We start from the raw sequence: 20,687 nt of genomic DNA, 5'->3' as shown, positions 1-20,687 counted from the left end.
ATCCGCTCCTCTCCTTCTTAAATCCCTCTCCTGGCTTCCCATAAAACTTCCCCCGTAACTAATGGGGCTACTGGTACTGCCGTTACCATTGCTCACAGAAGGCCTGAGCCTCTGCCACTGGGAGCCTAGGGTGATAATGCGATCTCCTCGGTGCAGCGCCTCCACCTGAGAGGGATCCCTGCGTAGCGGGATAGCCCCTCACAGGAACAATGTACCCAGTAATTACACACACGTTATGGTATAATAGTATTTATAAGACACCTAATCAGCATAACTAATACAATACAAAGCATACTATATATATATATATATATATATATATATATATATATATATATATATATATATATATATATATATATATATATATATATATATATGCAAATATAGCTGTATGCTCATCTGCATGTCTTAGGCAGGTCTGCAACCCCGCCTTTCCCCATTATCACCCAGCATACAGCACTTCCACTGCAGCAAGGGATTCTGGGAAATGACATGCAAATGAGCACACAGTGTCACTTTTTGCCTCAATAACCATTTTTAACATGGTTCCCTATAGGCTTAAGCTTGCTGCATGGTCACAGCTTTGAGCAAAGCCAGGGTTAAGGTGCATACCCAGAAAACCACCCACAGACAGCTGTTTCGACCTTGATGGGTCTCATCAGTGTGGGGTTGATTTTACTGGGAATGCAAGAGAGGCTTATGGGATAGGCCAAACCATACTACTGAGTTAAGTTATGGTGAGTAAAAAAAGTGACAAAAACCCTCCACAGGAAAGCAAATATGCAAATATAGCTGTATGCTCATCTGCATGTCTTAGGCAGGTCTGCAACCCCGCCTTTCCCCATTATCACCCAGCATACAGCACTTCCACTGCAGCAAGGGATTCTGGGAAATGACATGCAAATGAGCACACAGTGTCACTTTTTGCCTCAATAACCATTTTTAACATGGTTCCCTATAGGCTTAAGCTTGCTGCATGGTCACAGCTTTGAACCCTGGCTGTGCTCAAAGCTGTGACCATGCAGCAAGCTTAAGCCTATAGGGAACCATGTTAAAAATGGTTATTGAGGCAAAAAGTGACACTGTGTGCTCATTTGCATGTCATTTCCCAGAATCCCTTGCTGCAGTGGAAGTGCTGTATGCTGGGTGATAATGGGGAAAGGCGGGGTTGCAGACCTGCCTAAGACATGCAGATGAGCATACAGCTATATTTGCATATTTGCTTTCCTGTGGAGGGTTTTTGTCACTTTTTTTACTCACCATAACTTAACTCAGTAGTATATATATATATATATATATATATTGTATGCTTTGTATTGTATTAGTTTGCTTTGTATTGTATATATATATATATATCCCCGCAGGGTATTCCCCCTGTACTTGTGGTGCAGGGGCACAAGAGCCCTAGTGCAGCAAAACACTTGACAAGGTACAGGCTCACCCCTGCTGTTTAGTCTGCACACACTCACTCTGCTCACAACAGCTCCTTGCAGCACTGCCTACCTCTGGCATCATGAACCTGCTATGTCTTCTAACTTTTTTCTTTCTCCTGGCCTCATGGAGATGTTACTCCCTCTATCCACTACAAACTCCTCCATCCTGGCCCACACCCAACATCACCATACACCCTGGACTACTCAAAAGCCTTGCACTATCTACTGAATGTTGGTGGAGAACTCTAAAAACCAGCACACCAACCACCGCACACTCAAATGGAAAACACCACAAATTTACAACTTGCAAACTACCACCCAAATTTCTACTCATACTATTACTCTCTCTAGCAGGTGATGTTGAAACTAACCCAGGTCCTCCCATTTCAGCTCTGTCCCATGCCCCTGAGAATTCCACCTTTAAATTCCAAAAAGGGCTATCTGTCGCCCATATAAACATCCGGAGCCTGCTGCCCAAACTGGATGAACTAAGGGCATGGTGCCTTATGCATAAACCCAAAGCCATCGTTCTTACAGAAACATGGCTATCCTCTAAAACCCCTGATGCAAATATCGCCATACAGGGATACTCCATTTTTAGGAGAGATAGGTCAAAGAGAGGAGGAGGGGTGTTATTTTATATTGCAGACACCTTACAATTTACACTGTTACATTGCCCACCAAGTCCACCCTCTTTTGAAACTCTAGTTGGCAAAATCTGCCTCCCCTTTTCTAAGCCCATCTTGCTTGCTGGTATCTACCGCCCCCCTAAAGCCCCTAAAGCCCCTCTACAATCTTTGACTGATATCACCCAATTTCTTGGCTCCATTTCCTCTCTGAATGAGAAGAGTGAGCTGCTAGTTCTAGGAGATTTCAACTTCAATTGGCTTGACCCTAAAAACCACAAAATCCAGATACAACTCAAGTCACTTAACCTATCACAACTCATTTCCCAACCCACACGGATAAACCTGAAATTGCATAACCATTCCTTGCTAGACTGGATTCTCTCCTCAAACCCCAGCAGAATCCAATCCTCTGGCATCCTTCCTGATATTTTCAGTGACCATGCAATAGTGTACAATTAAACCGCCCCATTCAAGCCCTAAAGTTCTCCTCACTAGAACATTTAAAAACTTTAACCCACAACAGTTTCTGGATGACCTTACCAACTGCCCATGGCACAGAATCGATTTAATTCCCGACCCTGATTCTGCGCTCGACTATTTCCAATCCGAGTTCTTAAAACTCTGCGATACCCATGCTCCACTATGCAGAATAAGGGTACGGGGTGCCCACCTTCCATGGGTTACACCTGACCTTATAGCACTCTACCAGTTCAGGGATGCCTTGTGGAAAAGCTACAAAGTAACTGGCACTACCAAGGATCTCAATCACTACAGATGCCTGCGGAACGTGTGCACAAGGCAAACAAGGTATGCAAAAGCACAATATTACTCTGACAATCTCCACCAAAATACATCAAACCCAGCTAACTTCTGGAAGGTTATCAACAATATATTCCAGGCTCCTAACCATCAACAACCAAGTAATATCACTAAGGGGGATACTACTCTGACAAACCCCACTGACATTGCAAATGCATTCAATGATTACTTTGTGGGGTGTGCCACTAACTTATTAGCGAAACGCAGCACAAACCCCAAACATGAATCTCATCCTGGGAGTATCCCTACAGTCCCACCCCCTCCCAACACTGCCCACAATTTTCAATTTAGCCCAGTATCTGAAGAGGAGATTACACAAGCGCTCCTCAAATTAAAACTAAGCAGCCAATGTGGACCCGACTTACTACAATCTAGGTTCCTACGACTTGGTGCCCCAGCCATTGCCAAACCAATTGCGTCCATAGTCAACTCTATCCTGTCTGCAGGCCATATCCCTAAGACCTGGAAAACTGCCAGAGTTGTCCCAATCTTCAAAAGTGGGGACAAAAACACTGTCTCAAACTACAGGCCAATCTCACTTCTCCCAATTCTATCCAAAGTTATAGAAAAATGTGTCCACTCCCAATTAAGCGATTTCTACACCAAGACAAATTTCCCTAGCCAATTCCAGTCTGGGTTTCGTCCCAAACACTCCACCGTAACTACCCTGCTAAAAGTTTGCAATGAAATCCAGTGTGGAATGGAACGGGGACAACTCACTGGTGCAGTATTCCTAGATTTTGCAAAGGCTTTTGACACAGTTGATCATGTTATCCTGCTTAACAAACTCCAGAGCTCTGGAATAGGGAAACATGCTTTCCCAATCTTTGTTCATGCTGTTCTATTCAATATGCAAGTAGGTTAGATACCATCACATATTCCATGAATATATTTGAATATTAATATATCACTAAGTCTAGGGTCAACTCATAAATAAGTGACTTATATAAGAAGCATCTTATGTTGTCCACTAAAGTGATTAGCTAGGACTATATTCTTATGTATATGCATTTGATTACAATAATTATTCTATATTTTGCACTTGAATTGTGGTCATGTTCAGTCCACGTTCCACAAACTACCAAGTATCACCTACACAGGCATAGTTCATTATGAACCTAATGGGGGCCATTTATAGCACTTAGCTGTAAATTTATTAGAGTAATATAATGCCCCATACATACTACAAATACCCACTGTCTATGCCTGTGTTGATCTACTGCTATTATAGTATTGAAATATGTTTTTAACTCTGTTTTTTTTTTTATCTTATTGTACATTGTTGTTAATAAAGTTTGTTTTAGGAAAAAAAAGAGAAAAAAAGACAGTCAGATAACATTACCATACCACCTGACTGGCCCAGCCAATGGCTGTGTACGCCGCGTCACCGCGACCCGTTGCGACGCGGGACGATGACGTCACACCCGGCAGCGCGAGGCACAGTACAGGTGAGTATAAATCACGCAGTTTTATACTTGTTTGTCACCTTGATAAAGTGCCTCGTGCACGAAACGCGTAGGTGCGTTCGTGTGGCTTTGCTGTTCCCCTGCTGCACCACCCTGCAATAAACCTGACCTGTTATTCAGCTGAGTGCTCACTTTGTATTTTTTCCGGTCTCATTGGGAGTTGGAAAATGAGGCAGTGCAACGCATCTTCACCTATCTTCCTGCTGGCTATCTATCTGGATGAACTGCACGCCCTGGATATCTGGAAGTCCTGCAAGCACTAAGGTAACAGGGCCAGAGCGCCCCTACATATATGCATATGTTTACCAGTGCCTCTGTTCATTTTATATTGGTTACTAGGGGGGGCTGTTATGGTGTTTCAACTGTGGTCATGTGGACCCCACTAGACTCCTAGCCCGCACCTGATAATTGCCATATCATTCATGGACTGTCCATTGCTATCCAGTATTATTTACATATATTATTGAGGAACTTTGACCAATTTGGACGCATCACTTTTCTCTTGTTTCTGGTTCATATCGCAGTGATTGCTCATTGGACTGATTTCCATTATATTCTAAGTGATACACTCTTTACAGGTCATTCTATCATTGGCTATTGCATAAGTGGTGGTGCATGCATTTTTTCCCCAATTCTACACGTGTTAGAAGGGGAGTTACACGTTGATAAATGGAAAGTATCTAATTATTTGCCAAAGAAGAAAGACAGATACATATGTTAATTAGACATCAATTCAAAGTTTTTTTCAATACTCTTTTCCATTTTTTCTGTAACAATGGACATCGAAGAGACTGAACATGTTGACCCTGATGATCCCACTAACTATATCTCTGGGTATTTTGATAATACACACAGGCTTAGAAAAGCAAAAAAAGTTTTTGAAAGCCAAACTATTTTGGACTGTGAGGATCTGACAGATCTGGAAGATCATTTCCAGAAACTTAGCAAACTTATGATTAATGATACCAGGATTTGGTGGGACCTCATCTCACTTGAAAACTACTTGCTTGTTAAAAGGATCCCGAGAGGTTTGAGAGTTAAAAAATCCCCTACGTTTGGGTTTGTAAGCCCCCAATTTGAAAATGATTGGAAAAGCATCTTAAATGATTGCTCATTCAAATTGATTGAACTTATTGTGAAATTAAAAACTAAAGAAAAGCTGGTTCTTGAAAAAGAAATTAAGGACTTACAAACATACCTGGCCAAGTTCTGTAGAATGGAAGGTTTCAAAGAATTAGATCATAATCTGGAAAAAAGTGTTAAAGACATAGAAAAATCCATTATGGACAAAAAACAACAAAAATTCGAGAGGGATAAGTTAGATTACGTACGACACCAAGTGTATACATGGGAAAGGACAACACCCAATAAACGTAAAAATAAAGATACACGTCCCTATCATTCAACACCAGACAATAAATCCAGTCAACACAGAAAATCTATTCTGAAACCTGGAGGATATTCTAACACTGCTTATAGTGGAGACTCTGATACAGCGGACACTGAAAATATGGCACAAACAGTCTCTTTCTTCACCACGCATGAAGAAGATAATTCCCAATCAGATGTGGATGCCCCCAAAGAACAACGCCCCTTTTGGGAGAGGAAGTATAAAGAAAGAGAATCAGACCAAAGATCCCAACAAGGACATTCCTCTGAGTCCCTTAGAACGTCTGAGGTTCCAAAAAACCCAAAAGGACGAGGCGGGGGACAAAAACAACAAAATCAAAAGGGAGCTCCATCAAAGAGAAAGAAAAACTTTTAAATCAAGAATGCGGTGTGATAAACATCTCCAATGTAGTACTCTCAGATGACGAACTATATCTATTGAACAAGGGCTTAGGATATGTTCCTGACACTGATTTCAACCTCTTTCAAACTGTGGTAGATTTGAACAAATTTATCAGGAAGTGTACTCTTAAAAAATTCTATCATGATAAGAATAATCAGGAAAGTGTTAATATCAGTGCAATATCTGATCCTGACTGTATTTCTTCCTATGTAAATAATGATGTCAACATTAATTCATTTAGGGAACAGTGTCTGGTCCAGGACATGGAGGAGATTCAGGGATTCTCAGACCCTGAATTTAACCCTGAGAATTTCCTGGGTAATTACAAAACAGGTTTGAGGAGAAAATCTACATTTTTCCCTACGTTTATTAAAGGAAAGTTTTTATCTACATTTGAGTCTCTAGTAGAGAGAGACCTTAGACTCCTACAGAAAGGATTTTCATTTACTAATACACATGATTACAAACATGATGATAATTTATCTGTAAATGAAAGACAGGCATTAAAAGATCTACAAACCAATAAAATGCTGGTAATAAAAAAAGCTGATAAGGGAGGGGCGGTGGTGGTGCAGCATAGGGATGACTATCACAGGGAGGCCTTGCGCCAACTTGGTGATCAGACTTCCTATGCTGCACTACCCTCTGACCCCACCCCCACATTTCAAAGAGATCTCAAACATCTACTAGATGAAGGCTCTATGTTAAAAGTATTAAATGAAAATGATATTGACTACCTGTTTAAACCCATGCCCACCACGCCCGTGTTTCACCATCTCCCGAAGATTCATAAGACATTGGTGTCCCCTCCTGGGAGGCCAATTGTCTCTAGCATTGATTCTTTGGGAGATGGTGTTTCACGGTACGTGGATTTTTTCCTACAGACCCTTGTCCAACAATTGCCCTCGTACATTCGGGATAGTAGTGATTTATTAACCACTCTAGACCAAATTGTATGGAATCATAATATGGTGTGGGTGACGCTAGACGTCACGTCATATACCATCATTTCCCATGAACATGGCTTGACAGCAGCACGTCACTTTCTTAATCAATCTGATTTAGCACAAGCACAAGTCACTTTCCTTTTAGATGCTATTCACTTCTTACTCACTCACAATTTTTTTCTGTTTGACAGGGTGCACTATCTCCAGAGACGTGGAACGGCTATGGGCACGAGCTTTGCCCCATCATACGCCAACCTCTTTATGGGGTGGTGGGAGTCGTTCCATGTCTTTGGAGATAAAAATAGATTTAGAGAGCACATTATATTTTATAGACGCTACATAGATGATCTCCTGTTTATTTGGGTAGGAGACATCACCACACTCTTAGAGTTTATTTCGTCACTTAATGACAATGAGTTTAATCTCTCTTTCACTTTTTGTTATCACCATCAGCACATTTATTATTTAGATTTATGTTTATACATTGATACTGCACTCTCCATTCAGACCACACTTTATCGTAAACCGAATTCACGGAACACGTTCTTAAGACCAGATAGTTGTCACCCTCAAGCCACGTTCATGGGGATACCGAAAAGCCAATTCATCAGAACCCGCCGCAATTGTTCTAATGATGATGAGTTTAAAATTAAATCAGAAGAGTTATACGTTCGCTTTCTACAGAGAGGCTACAAAAAATCTGATTTAGACAGATTGCTTGATGGGGTGTGGAAGATGGACAGAAACAGTCTTCTTAGACATAAAACCGTGAAAAGATCAAGATCTGATCTTAGTCCGTCTTTCATAACACCATTCAGCAAACAAGCACAATCCATTAAGGCCATCTTCAAGAAACATTGGAGTGTTTTGTCACTTGATTCTGTATTGAAACCGTATGTGTCGCTAGGCCCAAATATTATATTTAAAAGGGCCAAAACGATAGCTAATACACTATCACCCAGTCTCTTCACTGCAGCAGATGAGAACAAATCCCCTTTACCAAAAGGAATGTTCACATGCACTAATTGTAAAGCGTGTGCTTCAATAAATCAGGGTAAAACTTTCACCTCTACAGTCACGAGATTGACGTATAACGTCCCCTGCTTTATTAACTGCAACTCCACGTTTATAATATATTTACTCAAATGTGGATGTGGACGCCAGTACGTGGGGAGGACCACTAGAAAACTAAAGATTAGAATCCTAGAACATCTCCGATTAATTAAGAATAAAGATCTAAATCACCCTGTACCAAAACATTTCTCTAATTGTCCGCATGGTAATGCCAATCGTTGTACAGTACAAGGCATTGAACACATTCCCGCCTCCCCCAGAGGAGGAGATAGAGTTAAGATGCTAGATAGACGGGAATCTTACTGGATTTTTACTCTGAGGACTAGGGAACCCTTTGGCATGAACATTGATTGGGATATAAGTCATTTTCTAAACTAATTAAAACAATTTGTATTTTGGGTTTTTTCATATAGATAGGTCCACATTATCACTGTTCAGTATTTTTATGTAACAATGCACTTTGTATTATTTTTTATGCACTGATGCACTCTTTTTTTTTTTTTTTTTTTATTCTTTTAGTAATAATATTATGGACACAGACTAATTCATTAATTAAAATTGTCATTAACCCTCAATACTTATATATATTTGTTCTAATTTTTCTCTTCCTGTTTTGCTTTCCCAATCTTTGTTCATGCTGTTCTATTCAATATGCAAGTAGGTTAGATACCATCACATATTCCATGAATATATTTGAATATTAATATATCACTAAGTCTAGGGTCAACTCATAAATAAGTGACTTATATAAGAAGCATCTTATGTTGTCCACTAAAGTGATTAGCTAGGACTATATTCTTATGTATATGCATTTGATTACAATAATTATTCTATATTTTGCACTTGAATTGTGGTCATGTTCAGTCCACGTTCCACAAACTACCAAGTATCACCTACACAGGCATAGTTCATTATGAACCTAATGGGGGCCATTTATAGCACTTAGCTGTAAATTTATTAGAGTAATATAATGCCCCATACATACTACAAATACCCACTGTCTATGCCTGTGTTGATCTACTGCTATTATAGTATTGAAATATGTTTTTAACTCTGTTTTTTTTTTTATCTTATTGTACATTGTTGTTAATAAAGTTTGTTTTAGGAAAAAAAAGAGAAAAAAAAGACAGTCAGATAACATTACCATACCACCTGACTGGCCCAGCCAATGGCTGTGTACGCCGCGTCACCGCGACCCGTTGCGACGCGGGACGATGACGTCACACCCGGCAGCGCGAGGCACAGTACAGGTGAGTATAAATCACGCAGTTTTATACTTGTTTGTCACCTTGATAAAGTGCCTCGTGCACGAAACGCGTAGGTGCGTTCGTGTGGCTTTGCTGTTCCCCTGCTGCACCACCCTGCAATAAACCTGACCTGTTATTCAGCTGAGTGCTCACTTTGTATTTTTTCCGGTCTCATTGGGAGTTGGAAATTGAGGCAGTGCAACGCATCTTCACCTATCTTCCTGCAAACATGCTTTAAACTGGTTTCAGTCCTACCTATCAGGAAGATCCCAACATGTGTCCATCTCAGGCTCTAACTCCAACCCCCTGGATATCACCTGTGGTGTACCGCAAGGCTCTGTTCTGGGGCCCCTACTCTTCTCAGTGTTCATTAATGATCTTCCCACAGCTTGTAAGGAAGCCTCAATACACATGTATGCAGATGACACAATCCTGTATGCACACAGCCATAGCCTCTCTGACCTTCAACACATACTTCAGTCTGACTTTTTGAGACTCGAAAACTGGATTTCCCAAAACAAATTGTTTTTAAACACTGACAAGACTGTAACAATGGTATTTGGGACCAAGACTAAATTTGTAAAGCTTCCAGTGACTGAGCTCCTGATTAGAACCAACGCTACCACCACCCTAACACCTGTCACTAGTTTTAAATACCTGGGCTTATGGTTTGACTCCCACTTAACATTCGGGATGCACATTGATACCCTGACAACCAAGACCTATGCCAAACTAGGGGTACTTTACAGGAACAAATCCTCCCTAAGTCTCCTGGTCAGAAAGCGTATTGCACAGCAGATGCTAATGCCAATTATTGACTATGGAGACATAGTATATGGCTCGGCTCCTCAAACCCACCTTAGCAAACTTGACACCCTCTACAATTCAATTTGTCGTTTTGTTCTCCAATGCAACTACAACACACATCACTGCGAAATGCTCAAAGAACTAGATTGGTCATCACTAGAGTCTAGGCGCAAAGTTCACCTTTCCTGTCTCACCCTCAAATACTTTCTGGGCAAGCTACCCAGCTACCTGAACAAGCTCCTCACCCCTACCACATGCAGTACCTATCCCCTGAGATCAGACTCCAAAAGACTATTCATGGTCCCAAGACTCAACAAGGTATCCGGATGTTCCTCCTTCTCCTTCCGTGCACCCCAAAACTGGAACAACCTACCAGAGACTCTCATATCCACCACCAGCTTAAGTTCTTTCAAATCTAAGGCTGTCTCACACTTTAATCTGGTCTGTAACTGTTTCATACGCTCATAATATATATTTTCTTTAACTGTGCACGCAATGTCTTGTATATAATGTATACCTTGTTCATTTATGTAACTGTATTTGTAACCATGTATTATTTTGTTTTACTCTGTGCCCAGGACATACTTGAAAACGAGAGGTAACACTCAATGTATTACTTCCTGGTAAAATATTTTATAAATAAATAAATAAAATAAATAAATAAATATAAATAAATAAATAGTGTGCTTCCCACAATGTCACTCCCACCCAAGTATGAGGCGTAGCACGTCTGTGGACTAGTGGTGCACTTGTTGGTATACCTGCCCGGGGCTGCAGCACCCGGGCGTAGCTGAACAACAATCAACGGTCAGTCTGCTAAAACGACGCCTTCTGCCTCCGCGTGGGGTGGCCTCCAGCTGGAGCGTCCCACCATAGATAGTCTCTGAACGTAGGTGGTCTGGTCCCAGACCACAAGGCCGCAAATCACCGCGCGGCGTCATCACTGACATCTACCCTCAATACTGACACCTACTGGGGAAAGATACCTGACTATGGGCTTTCCCTGTAGCAACCACAAGCTGAGGATGAATGGGGTCTAACTGGGACCTAAAAGGGATGATCTGGCCTAGTCTTAGTGCCACTGACACTGAGACCCTACCTTCCCCTTCTGCATCCATGCTCCAACTGACTACCTCGCGCTCTCAGCGCGCCAAATGTATCAATCCTCTCCTCAGAGGATCCTAGCAGCTCTATTGGCTAACACTGCCCACCTGATTAGAGCGCCCCAGTTGATTCTGGGATATGTAGTTCCCCTGCGAACCATTCCTACCATGGCCGCCGCTCTACCAAGGCCTCTCGGTAATGGCCGCCGGGGTCGGATCTCCTCTGCGCATGCGCGACCCTCTACAATGCCAGTGCCCTGCCTGGGTGTCCGCAACAGAGCTCCGGAGCTCCCTCCACTGCTCTCCCGCCGGCCGCCGCAACTCGGGACACCCCACAGCCCCCACCGGAGTTGTCCCGATAGCCGTTGCCCTCCCGCAGCCCGGAGGTAAGAGGGGGACATGCCTACACCACTATAAAGGAGAACAGTTACAAACTACTTCATAGATGGTATCACACCACAAAATATATCCTCAGACCTCATAACAGTGTTTTCAAAATTGTGATTTGCGGGGCACTTTCTACCATACCTGGTGGGAAAGTCCCTTACTAAAAACTCTATAGACCCAAGTGTTCCAACTTATTAGTCACTTACTGCAGACAAGTCATCCAAACCCAGCTATAGCTTTATTATTTAACGACCTCCAAACATTAACTAAGTAGAATACAAACTTATGACATGTTCTTTTAGCAACCAGATGCAGTATTGCCTTTAATTGGAAACAAGAGGCCCCGGTAATGATGCCAATTAAAAACAAAATCCATCAAACCATGGTGTTTGAAAAGATGTCTGAATTCCGAAAGAACAATATTAATAAATTCCAGATGGTATTGAATCCATGGCTCTCAGAAATAGAAATCATAATAGAAATCTATTAATTTTCTAACCCGGGCCCTTTGTGGGGTACAAAATCATACAAGATTCCCTATCTGTTCAACCAGGTACATGGTATGTGTTCAGCAGAAGGATGTATTATACAGATCAAAACTATGGACCAAAACGTCTTGTATTTATGTATCAAATAGGACTTGTAAGTATTAAATTAAATGTATAATATCCCTGTACAAATTGTATTTTACTGTATACTATTTATGTTGTAACCCATTTATTTTCCCTGGTATGTTTGGTCCCAACCCCTCTTTTGCTTTTTGTAGTCCTTCCTAAACATTCAATAACAATAAAAATGTCAAAATAAACAACAACAAAAAGAGTGGTTTTAGAGCAAAGAGCCAACACATTTGCTGGCGAGAAACAGATACAGAAACCACAGAAACACACAGACAGCATTGTGTTTGTGACCAAATACACAACAGCCAGTAAATTCCATAGGAAAATGATTCATGCACATTGACATCTATTACAACAAGATGACATTTTAGTAAACATTGCTCCAAACCACAGACAGTTGCCCACAAGAGAAACAAAAGCATTGCTAATCAACTGGAAGAAGCAGATGATACAAAATATAACAAAACATTACATTTTTTAAACATTGGCGTCCCTGGTTGTTATAAATGCCTAATTTGCTCAGTATGCAACAGTTTAATTTGGGGTAATTACTTTACACATCCCGAAGGGCAAGACAATTCCTATTACGTCACGCATCACTTGCATCGCTACACATGTAATTTACTTACTCAAATGGTTATAAATAGAGAAAACTAAAAGAAGGCTAAAAACAAGATTAATTGGGCACAAAGGTAAAATAGCTCATGCAGAGCATGAAACTACATTGGTTCAACATTGCAAATCTCACAGACACAGACACACGCATCACTAAAAATCAGGGGCATTAAACAAATCACCGTAGCTCAGGACTAGATAAGGATGCTACTTTATGAAGGAGAGAGACTTACTGGATGTACACCCTACAAACAGTACTGTACATCCATCAGGACTTAATGACAATTTACCATGTGTGTTGTTTTCTCGACAGTAGGTCACTCACTTAGAAAGTGCTTACTGTTTTTTCTTGCCTTCTCCCTTAAAAACTTTTTTTACAGCTTAAACTATCCGTCGCTGATATCAATAGGGATTTACGGCTGATAAGAACCGCTGCATCAAACTACTGTATATGAATTAGGGCCCTAAACCATGGATAGTATTGTAATCTATAAGATCTACCGAAAGAAAATTATATATTATTTTTCTAGGTAAATATTAGCGTTTTTCTGGCTTGAACATGGTTAGCACCAAAAACATCTTCAGCCCTTATACGTACAAAAAAACCCACAAAAAACAGTTAATACTCACACATTTGATCATTGGGTCTTAATGGGACTAATGTCCGTGTGAAAGATTCTCACATCTATATATAAAAAAAAAAATGTTTTGGAATGTATTTGCAATCTTTACTTAAAACTATTCATACTATCTAAATATGCATGGGGCAAATAAGAAATCACCAGAGTGACAGTAAAATAGGTAACACATACAAAGATCTGTGCTGGCATTGCAGGCAGAGTAGTATAAGCAGACTGGGCCAGAAGATCTTTATCTACTCATAAATTCTATGTTTCCATGGGATATGCTTCAGCAACAATCCTATATAACTAGTGAGAGTAAAGATCAAACAAATGTGTATTTGTGTTGCGTGCTTGAACTTGTCTGCTGTCCTAAGAGTACACATTGGTAAAACTTGCAGGCTGGTTGTTTGGCCGCAGCGACCGTTAATAAAAATCCTATTGTTGCACTGTTTGGATAAAAATTTCTGAACGAGTTTCTGGGTTATGTGTCGTATCTCTGTACAAAGCTTCAGAAGGTACTATGATATATAAAAGAGAAATGTACTGTAAGGGTAAACTAACTCCCACTATGAGCAGTCAGTGTATGATCTCTGCAAAGGTATCACTTTAAAAATACCCGAGTGAAAAAAACGTTTTTGAGACATCTGAAAAACAATGTCTATCCTTAGTCTCTAGTCTCCCCCACCCTGGTCTTGTGTATTCTCCACTGTAATACGCAATTAATATATTGTCACCGCATACAGAAACGGATTACAAATCTTCATATTAAGATCAGCGTAATGTTAATTAATTAATGTCATGAGCTTAAAAAAGGTGTACTGCCTTTTTAACTGTGATTTTACTATGCCTGGAGGCTGATTTTTCCCCAGAGGAACGCATCTCCAGTTATATAATGAAAGTCAATGGGAAAATAGGGTTTGGTAAACGGAATACCGCTTTATGGACAACTTTTCAGGAACGTATCTGTTCTGTATAATTTCATGGTCAACAGCGACATCTACAGGAGTTAGTTTGTCTGCTGACATCCCATAATAACTAACCTGATTGGCTGGGACTGTTCTTAGGGTGTGGGTGTGGTGTGTAAGGGGGAAAGTATAATTATCATAGTTTCAGTATGTTGAGTAGGTACCTCAGGGAAGAGCACGTCGAGTACCTTGTCCACTTCACACAATAGACAAGGCTGTATTGTATACCGAGTCTATTAAAAGTGAAGTTACTTCAAGGAACATCTTCGTGTCAGAATCATCCTCCTTTCAATAACTTTCTATGGTGTGCAAAACGAAACCTACAGGTCTACAGACCTCCAGTTTAACCCTGGGGTGCATTTATACTGTTGTTGTTTCTCCCAGATGTTTGTCAATTAGAATGCTCACAATTATTTTAGTGTTCGTTCCTATTGGTTGATGCTTAAAAAATTCAGCTACTTTGAGCAGCTGCAAGAGAGGACACATACTGTATGTATAAATGTTGAAGACACACATATTCGTATACACTGCACAGTTGTCAAATTGCTGTGTAGAAAGTAGCGGTACTTTGTTCCATCCTAGAATGGACAACCATTTTAAACATTTGTGCTGTACTGTAGATCAAAGGTGTAGGAGCTGTATTAGTCTTTTGGACCAATACAGCGACTAGAACTGTGAATGACATCATGGAAGACATCGCAGTTCACCACTCAGCGAGCTCAACAACAAAAAGTAAGCCCAACTCAACAGTGACATCTACTTCTTAACAACATGCAAAAAGAACAGCTCTGTACCCAAAGATTACAAATATACTATCCACTTAGAACAGGGAGAGCAAAGCAGAAGTGATCTGCTACCAGTGCTCAAGGGCCAAAAAGCGTAGGAATGTCCTTAGAATTATAACACACGTATGAGGCACTAACATGAGCAAATGAACAGTTCTCAGCGGACAAAATAACGCAGGTTGGGGGAGGGGTGATAAGGGGTGACAATAAGAATCGCCGACTGTCTTCAATGAGAACAGCCTGGCTAATGCTACGTCACCCTCTGCCCACTCTGCCAATGAAATACCTGCTATCATGCTGCTTGTATCCAGTGTATCCACGCTGAAGAGGAGATAATCCACCGGAGTAAGTGCCTCCAACTGTGTGTATATAGAAATCCATGTTCCACCAGCAGGAGTAATGCCTTGTAGACATGCAGAGAAAACTGTGCAGGTTGCTGTTATGTGTGAAGCCGGGTGTGATGTCATAGCCACGCCCACCTGTCGCTCACAGCACAGACCTGTACACACAAAGTGTGCTTCACGTGCATGCACATTAGCGCATGCGCGAGCGCACCAACTATGCAACAAGCCTACAGTATATTGCGACCAACATGCTGAAACTCCTGGCGTGAGCTGAAAGTTTAGATTAATAAAAAATTTAAAATAAAGGGAGTAGTGGTTTCATCACACTTCCATCACTGACCTATGTCACATACACAGCAGCACAATGCATATGTTTAATAGATTTGGGGGTATGCCTGTATGTATCAAGTCAAAAGTGGTGCAATTTCAGGGCACAAAAAATCCCATTGAAATGAATAGGAATTTTTCTTTGATGCACCAGGAGCAATGATTTTGCGCCAGAATTGCCCCACTTTCCCCTTGATACACATGCCCCATCATGTTGATAACCATAGATAACATAGAATCCCTTTACTCACTGTGCCGCTGCTTCCAGTTTACCTGCTGGCACAGCAGACCCAGCTGAAACGTGACTCCCCGCTGTAGGAAGATCAACTACCAAGACTGAGGATTACAAACAGAGAGGGAGTCGCTGGTCTGTATGCAGAGTGTCTGTGTGGTGACACACACCCACATTGCCTGATATTTTCAGCTACATTGTAAGTAGCCAATTTTCTACCTGCTTATAAAGTTGCCTTTTAGTACTTCACTATTGTGGGCTTTTTTAAGCCTCTTTAGGATCAAAGAAATTGGGACTTTGTTACCACCTTGGGCACCTTCCGATGACACATTGTATATCAGTATTGTTTATTTATTGATCCACTGATTTGCGCCCTTTATTCATATTGTTTGGTTTTATATACGTTAACCTTGGTGTGAGGTTAGGAATTTTGAGGCAGCATGTAACGGTCTTTTGATAATTTCTTATTTTGGTATTTTTGCGCACCTAAAACAAAAAAAAACCACACACCTTACCTAATAAGCAATCAAGTTAATTATATGCATTTGTGTGAGCAATCTAAAAAAATAACAATAAAATTGTGCAATAGCGTAAAATACACATAAAACAGAAGAATAAGTCTGTATCTCTGTAAATACAAACATATTGAAACAATAACTGAGAATAACCCTGGATACATATGGTGAAAACCCAAATAATAGGGAGACAAAGGTTCTTTGGACACATTATGCAAATTATACAAAATTGTGTTAATCTATGCGTGTGATTTTAATTATAATTGGTGTTTCACCATTGTGCATCAACCAAAGCTATCAGATTGAGTGTGATACATTTTGAATAAATATGTGAATTTAAATTTCAATAAATGTGAATAATCTTGTTGAGTTAAATAAATGTGTTTTGTGAATATAAATAATTATAGATACATATAGTGTTTTGTGTTTAATGTACATTTATATGTAAATTTAAATACGCAAGAAAAAAATGATAAGTGTGTGTCTGTTAAAAGGTAATTGTGTGAAAAAATGAAGAAGAAAAAATAATTATGGTGGTAGTTCCAGACACTCATTTAATCCACCAGGCATCAGGGTGTTCAGCCTAAACATCCAGTATGTTTCCTGTCGGCACAGGGTGCAAAACCTATCACCTCCAGAGCTCAATGGGGAGTGATGGGGAGGGATGGGTGGGTGAGAAAGACGACATGTTCAAGATCCATAATTTTAAAGATGAAATATCTTTATTATGTACCCTGAAGAAATGTTTGGGAACACCATGCATCTGGGCACCAAGATATTACAGGCAGTCCTTGTTTTACAACGAATGGCTTATCCAACGCTATGCAATGCGTACCTATGTTCTTTTTTACAACGCCAAAACGGCTTATCCAACGCTCTTGTGACGCTTTGCAAAGTTGTTTGTGTGTATATAATATATATATATATATATATATATATATAATATATTATATATATATATATATATATATATAATACAGTATATGCACTATTTAATTTATGTGTGTGCTGCATATCTTGTCTGCGTGAAATATTTTGTGTATTTTAGCATTAAAAATGCCTTCAGGAACGGAACCTTTCATTTAAACAGTGTTTACAACGTTTCGCTATCCAACGCCATTTTGAGTAACGCATTGTGTCGGATAACCGAGGACTGCCTGTATAGCAATAATGCAAGAATCATTAAAAACAACGAACCGTTCAGTAACAACAACGGGTTAGGCACAGCATAAATATGTAACAGAAAAATCTTTTATTGGCCCAACGTTTCAGCTACCCTCTGGAGCCTTTATCAGGAGCTCTTGATAAAGGCTCCAGAGGGTAGCTGAAATGTTGGGCCAATAAAGGACATTTTTTCTGCATATTTATGTGTGCCTGTCCCTTTATTATATTTTTGCAGTACCTTATAGGTACTTTGAAAGTAGCAACCTCTCCAATAGCCTGTCGTATACTAATTAAGTGTGTGCTCCCATCCCTTCACACAAAATATATGTTAATCACAAAAATAAGGTGTGAGGAAAACAATGACAATAGCGCTCAAACAAACCCAAAATATAATAATAACCACTATTGTGAAAGTGACAATGTGATTAATAAAATCAGTGATAGTATAATTGATAAAATCAGTGATAATACACGTGCCTACTTAAAGTGCATACAAAAGTGAAAAAACCTCAAAATAAACTGCAACCCTTGAAAAAAGACTGTTTCTCTTGTCTTTTCTTGTATGATATTTCAAAGCATCAGGGGAGTTCGTCTCGAAGTCATAAAATAGAAAAACATATCATAGTGCAAACATGTTTAAACAGTGAAAAAAGTGAAATTCATCCAAAATGACTACTCACATTTTAAGTAATCAAATCAGACGTGATTTTATGACTTCGAGACGAACTCCCCTGACGCTTTGAAAAATCACAAAAATAACACAGCAATCCGACATGTCAATAAATGGTACCAAAAACCACTCAAATCTAGCTATTGTGTGAAGCTCCTGGCGGTGCTATAGGATAATGCATATATGACATGGACATAGAATGAAAAATGTTCCCACACAAGCAATCAGGATACCAAAACGACAAACGTATTAACATTTTTTTTTTAAAACAGCTTAAAAACACAGAGCCCCTCACGTAAACTGTAAGCCCCCTACACAATAAGAACTCTGAGTACCGTGTAGCAATTCTTCAAAATGATCTGACTATTATACTGTATCTGATGATGCGATCTTAATCAGAAAAGGGACAGAAAAAAAATGTTTCTCTAGACTGGTGGAACATATTCTGCCACTGAACACATAACAGAAGGTCATAGACTCAGTGTGTAAACTCCAAAGGTGGGCCCTGAAAACGGGTGTACACATATTGCAGGCAGTCTTAAACAAAGTAATGTCCCATAACCAGACAATATGTAGTAATAGCAAAACGTCTCAAACGGCTGTATTGCAATGGTAACATGCTAAAGCTATATACATGCTTCTTGCTGTCGCAAGCCAATTATAGAGGGAAGGACACAGGCTGTGCATGACATTTTGTTTAAAGGCAATTATTATTTACAGAAGCAGGAACGGCAATGGGTGCTACTTGCACGCTCTCCTATGCCAACTTATCTCTAGGGTGGTGGTAAAGAGAAGTGGGTCAACTTGGGCAGCAGTTCATGTGTTGTTGTGATTGTTACATCAATGACATTCTACTTCTTTGGCAAGGCTCTGCTCAGGAGTTGGTTAATTTGGTCGATGTCCTCAACCACAATGATCTCAATATCACAAGCTTTTACCTACAGCAGTGATTCTCAACCAGGGTTCCGTGGAGCAGTCCCAGGGGTTCCGCCTAATCGTCCGCACTCACTGTGCAGCCCGCGACAGCTTTCCTGTCTCTCCCCCTCGCAGAACCCACTCAGGACTGCAGGAGCGCGCTCTAGCAGTGTGGCACTTCCGGTGCCTGCTGCTAGCTAGAGTGCATTAGTGCGTGCATGCAGTCCTGCCTGCTCTGCTGTGAGCTTGCCACCGCATCTTGCCCGTCGCCTCAACTTGCCCGCCTCCCATCACCTCCTGCCAGGTGGGGGGGGAAGGCATATTGGGGAGGGAGATGTGAGATGCAGGGGGGTTGTGTGAAGCAGGGGGGGTATATGAGGATGGTGATGAGGGGTGCTGGGAGTGGGTATATGATGCTATAGTTTCTTAAAATGTCAAAACTGCTCAGCGTGAAACAAAACCCCACTCAAAGATCTTTCAGGTATTCAGATTAAACATTTCTTAAAACAGCAAATCTAAAGGTGCGTTTATTACATTACTTGCCCGTATCAACAAATTGATGTTTTAATTTCTACGGGGGAAGTTAGATTCAGGGTATTAGAACACACCAGGATCATAATAAATGCACACGACCTTACATATATTATTAAAAAAATAATATTGTTAGCTAGGCATTCTTTCTTGTGAATCAGTTGCGTCATTACTCTGCTTCTGCTATTGGGAATCAGAGGGGGAGACAGAAAAATCCCTGCTCCAGAGTGTAAGTGGATAGTGCAATTGGATTCACTTATGTCAGCAGGACTTAATGAGCCTTGGGGATTTGCGATGTTTCATAACAGTTTTATCAGTATTTATTCTGTTTTCTCTCTCATTCTATATACTGAAGCTTTATTAGAATTTCACACCTGAAACAACCTTATTACGTCTGCGCCCTTCCCTCTCGTGTCATCAAGCGTGCATATCTTTGCGTGTGCCACTGTTGCAATACTGTCCCCAGAAGCCATAGGCAAAACGTACGTCGGGGTCACTTTCTTTATCCCCTCTCCTGCCTCCGTAATAACCACCTCAACCATTTTGTCAAACTCCATCCGATAGGGTTACCCTTTTCTGAATAATGGGAGCTTCGGGACTCTCCGGGCCAAGTAAACTTTTTTTTTTTGCTGTTACTACATACTGTCTGGTTACGGGACATTACTTCATTTAAG

General features: G+C 40.5%; 1 protein-coding gene across 1 annotated transcript in view; it reads right to left on the bottom strand.

Moving 5' to 3' along the window:
• C2H8orf89 (chromosome 2 C8orf89 homolog) overlaps positions 1 to 15,696 on the bottom strand; it is a 68,882-nt gene extending 53,186 nt beyond the window's left edge. The window contains exon 1 of the mRNA XM_075589023.1: positions 15,602 to 15,696. Coding sequence (XP_075445138.1) covers positions 15,602 to 15,611 — 10 coding nt within the window. The 5' untranslated portion in view covers positions 15,612 to 15,696. The remainder of the gene's footprint in view (positions 1 to 15,601) is intronic.
• Positions 15,697 to 20,687: the final 4,991 nt, after the last annotated feature.

The sequence above is a fragment of the Ascaphus truei genome, chromosome 2 (assembly GCF_040206685.1).
Source record: "Ascaphus truei isolate aAscTru1 chromosome 2, aAscTru1.hap1, whole genome shotgun sequence".
NCBI classification, from domain to species: domain Eukaryota; kingdom Metazoa; phylum Chordata; class Amphibia; order Anura; family Ascaphidae; genus Ascaphus; species Ascaphus truei.
Note: the sequence above shows the minus strand (reverse complement) of the source record. Positions and strands in the feature narration are given on the sequence as shown.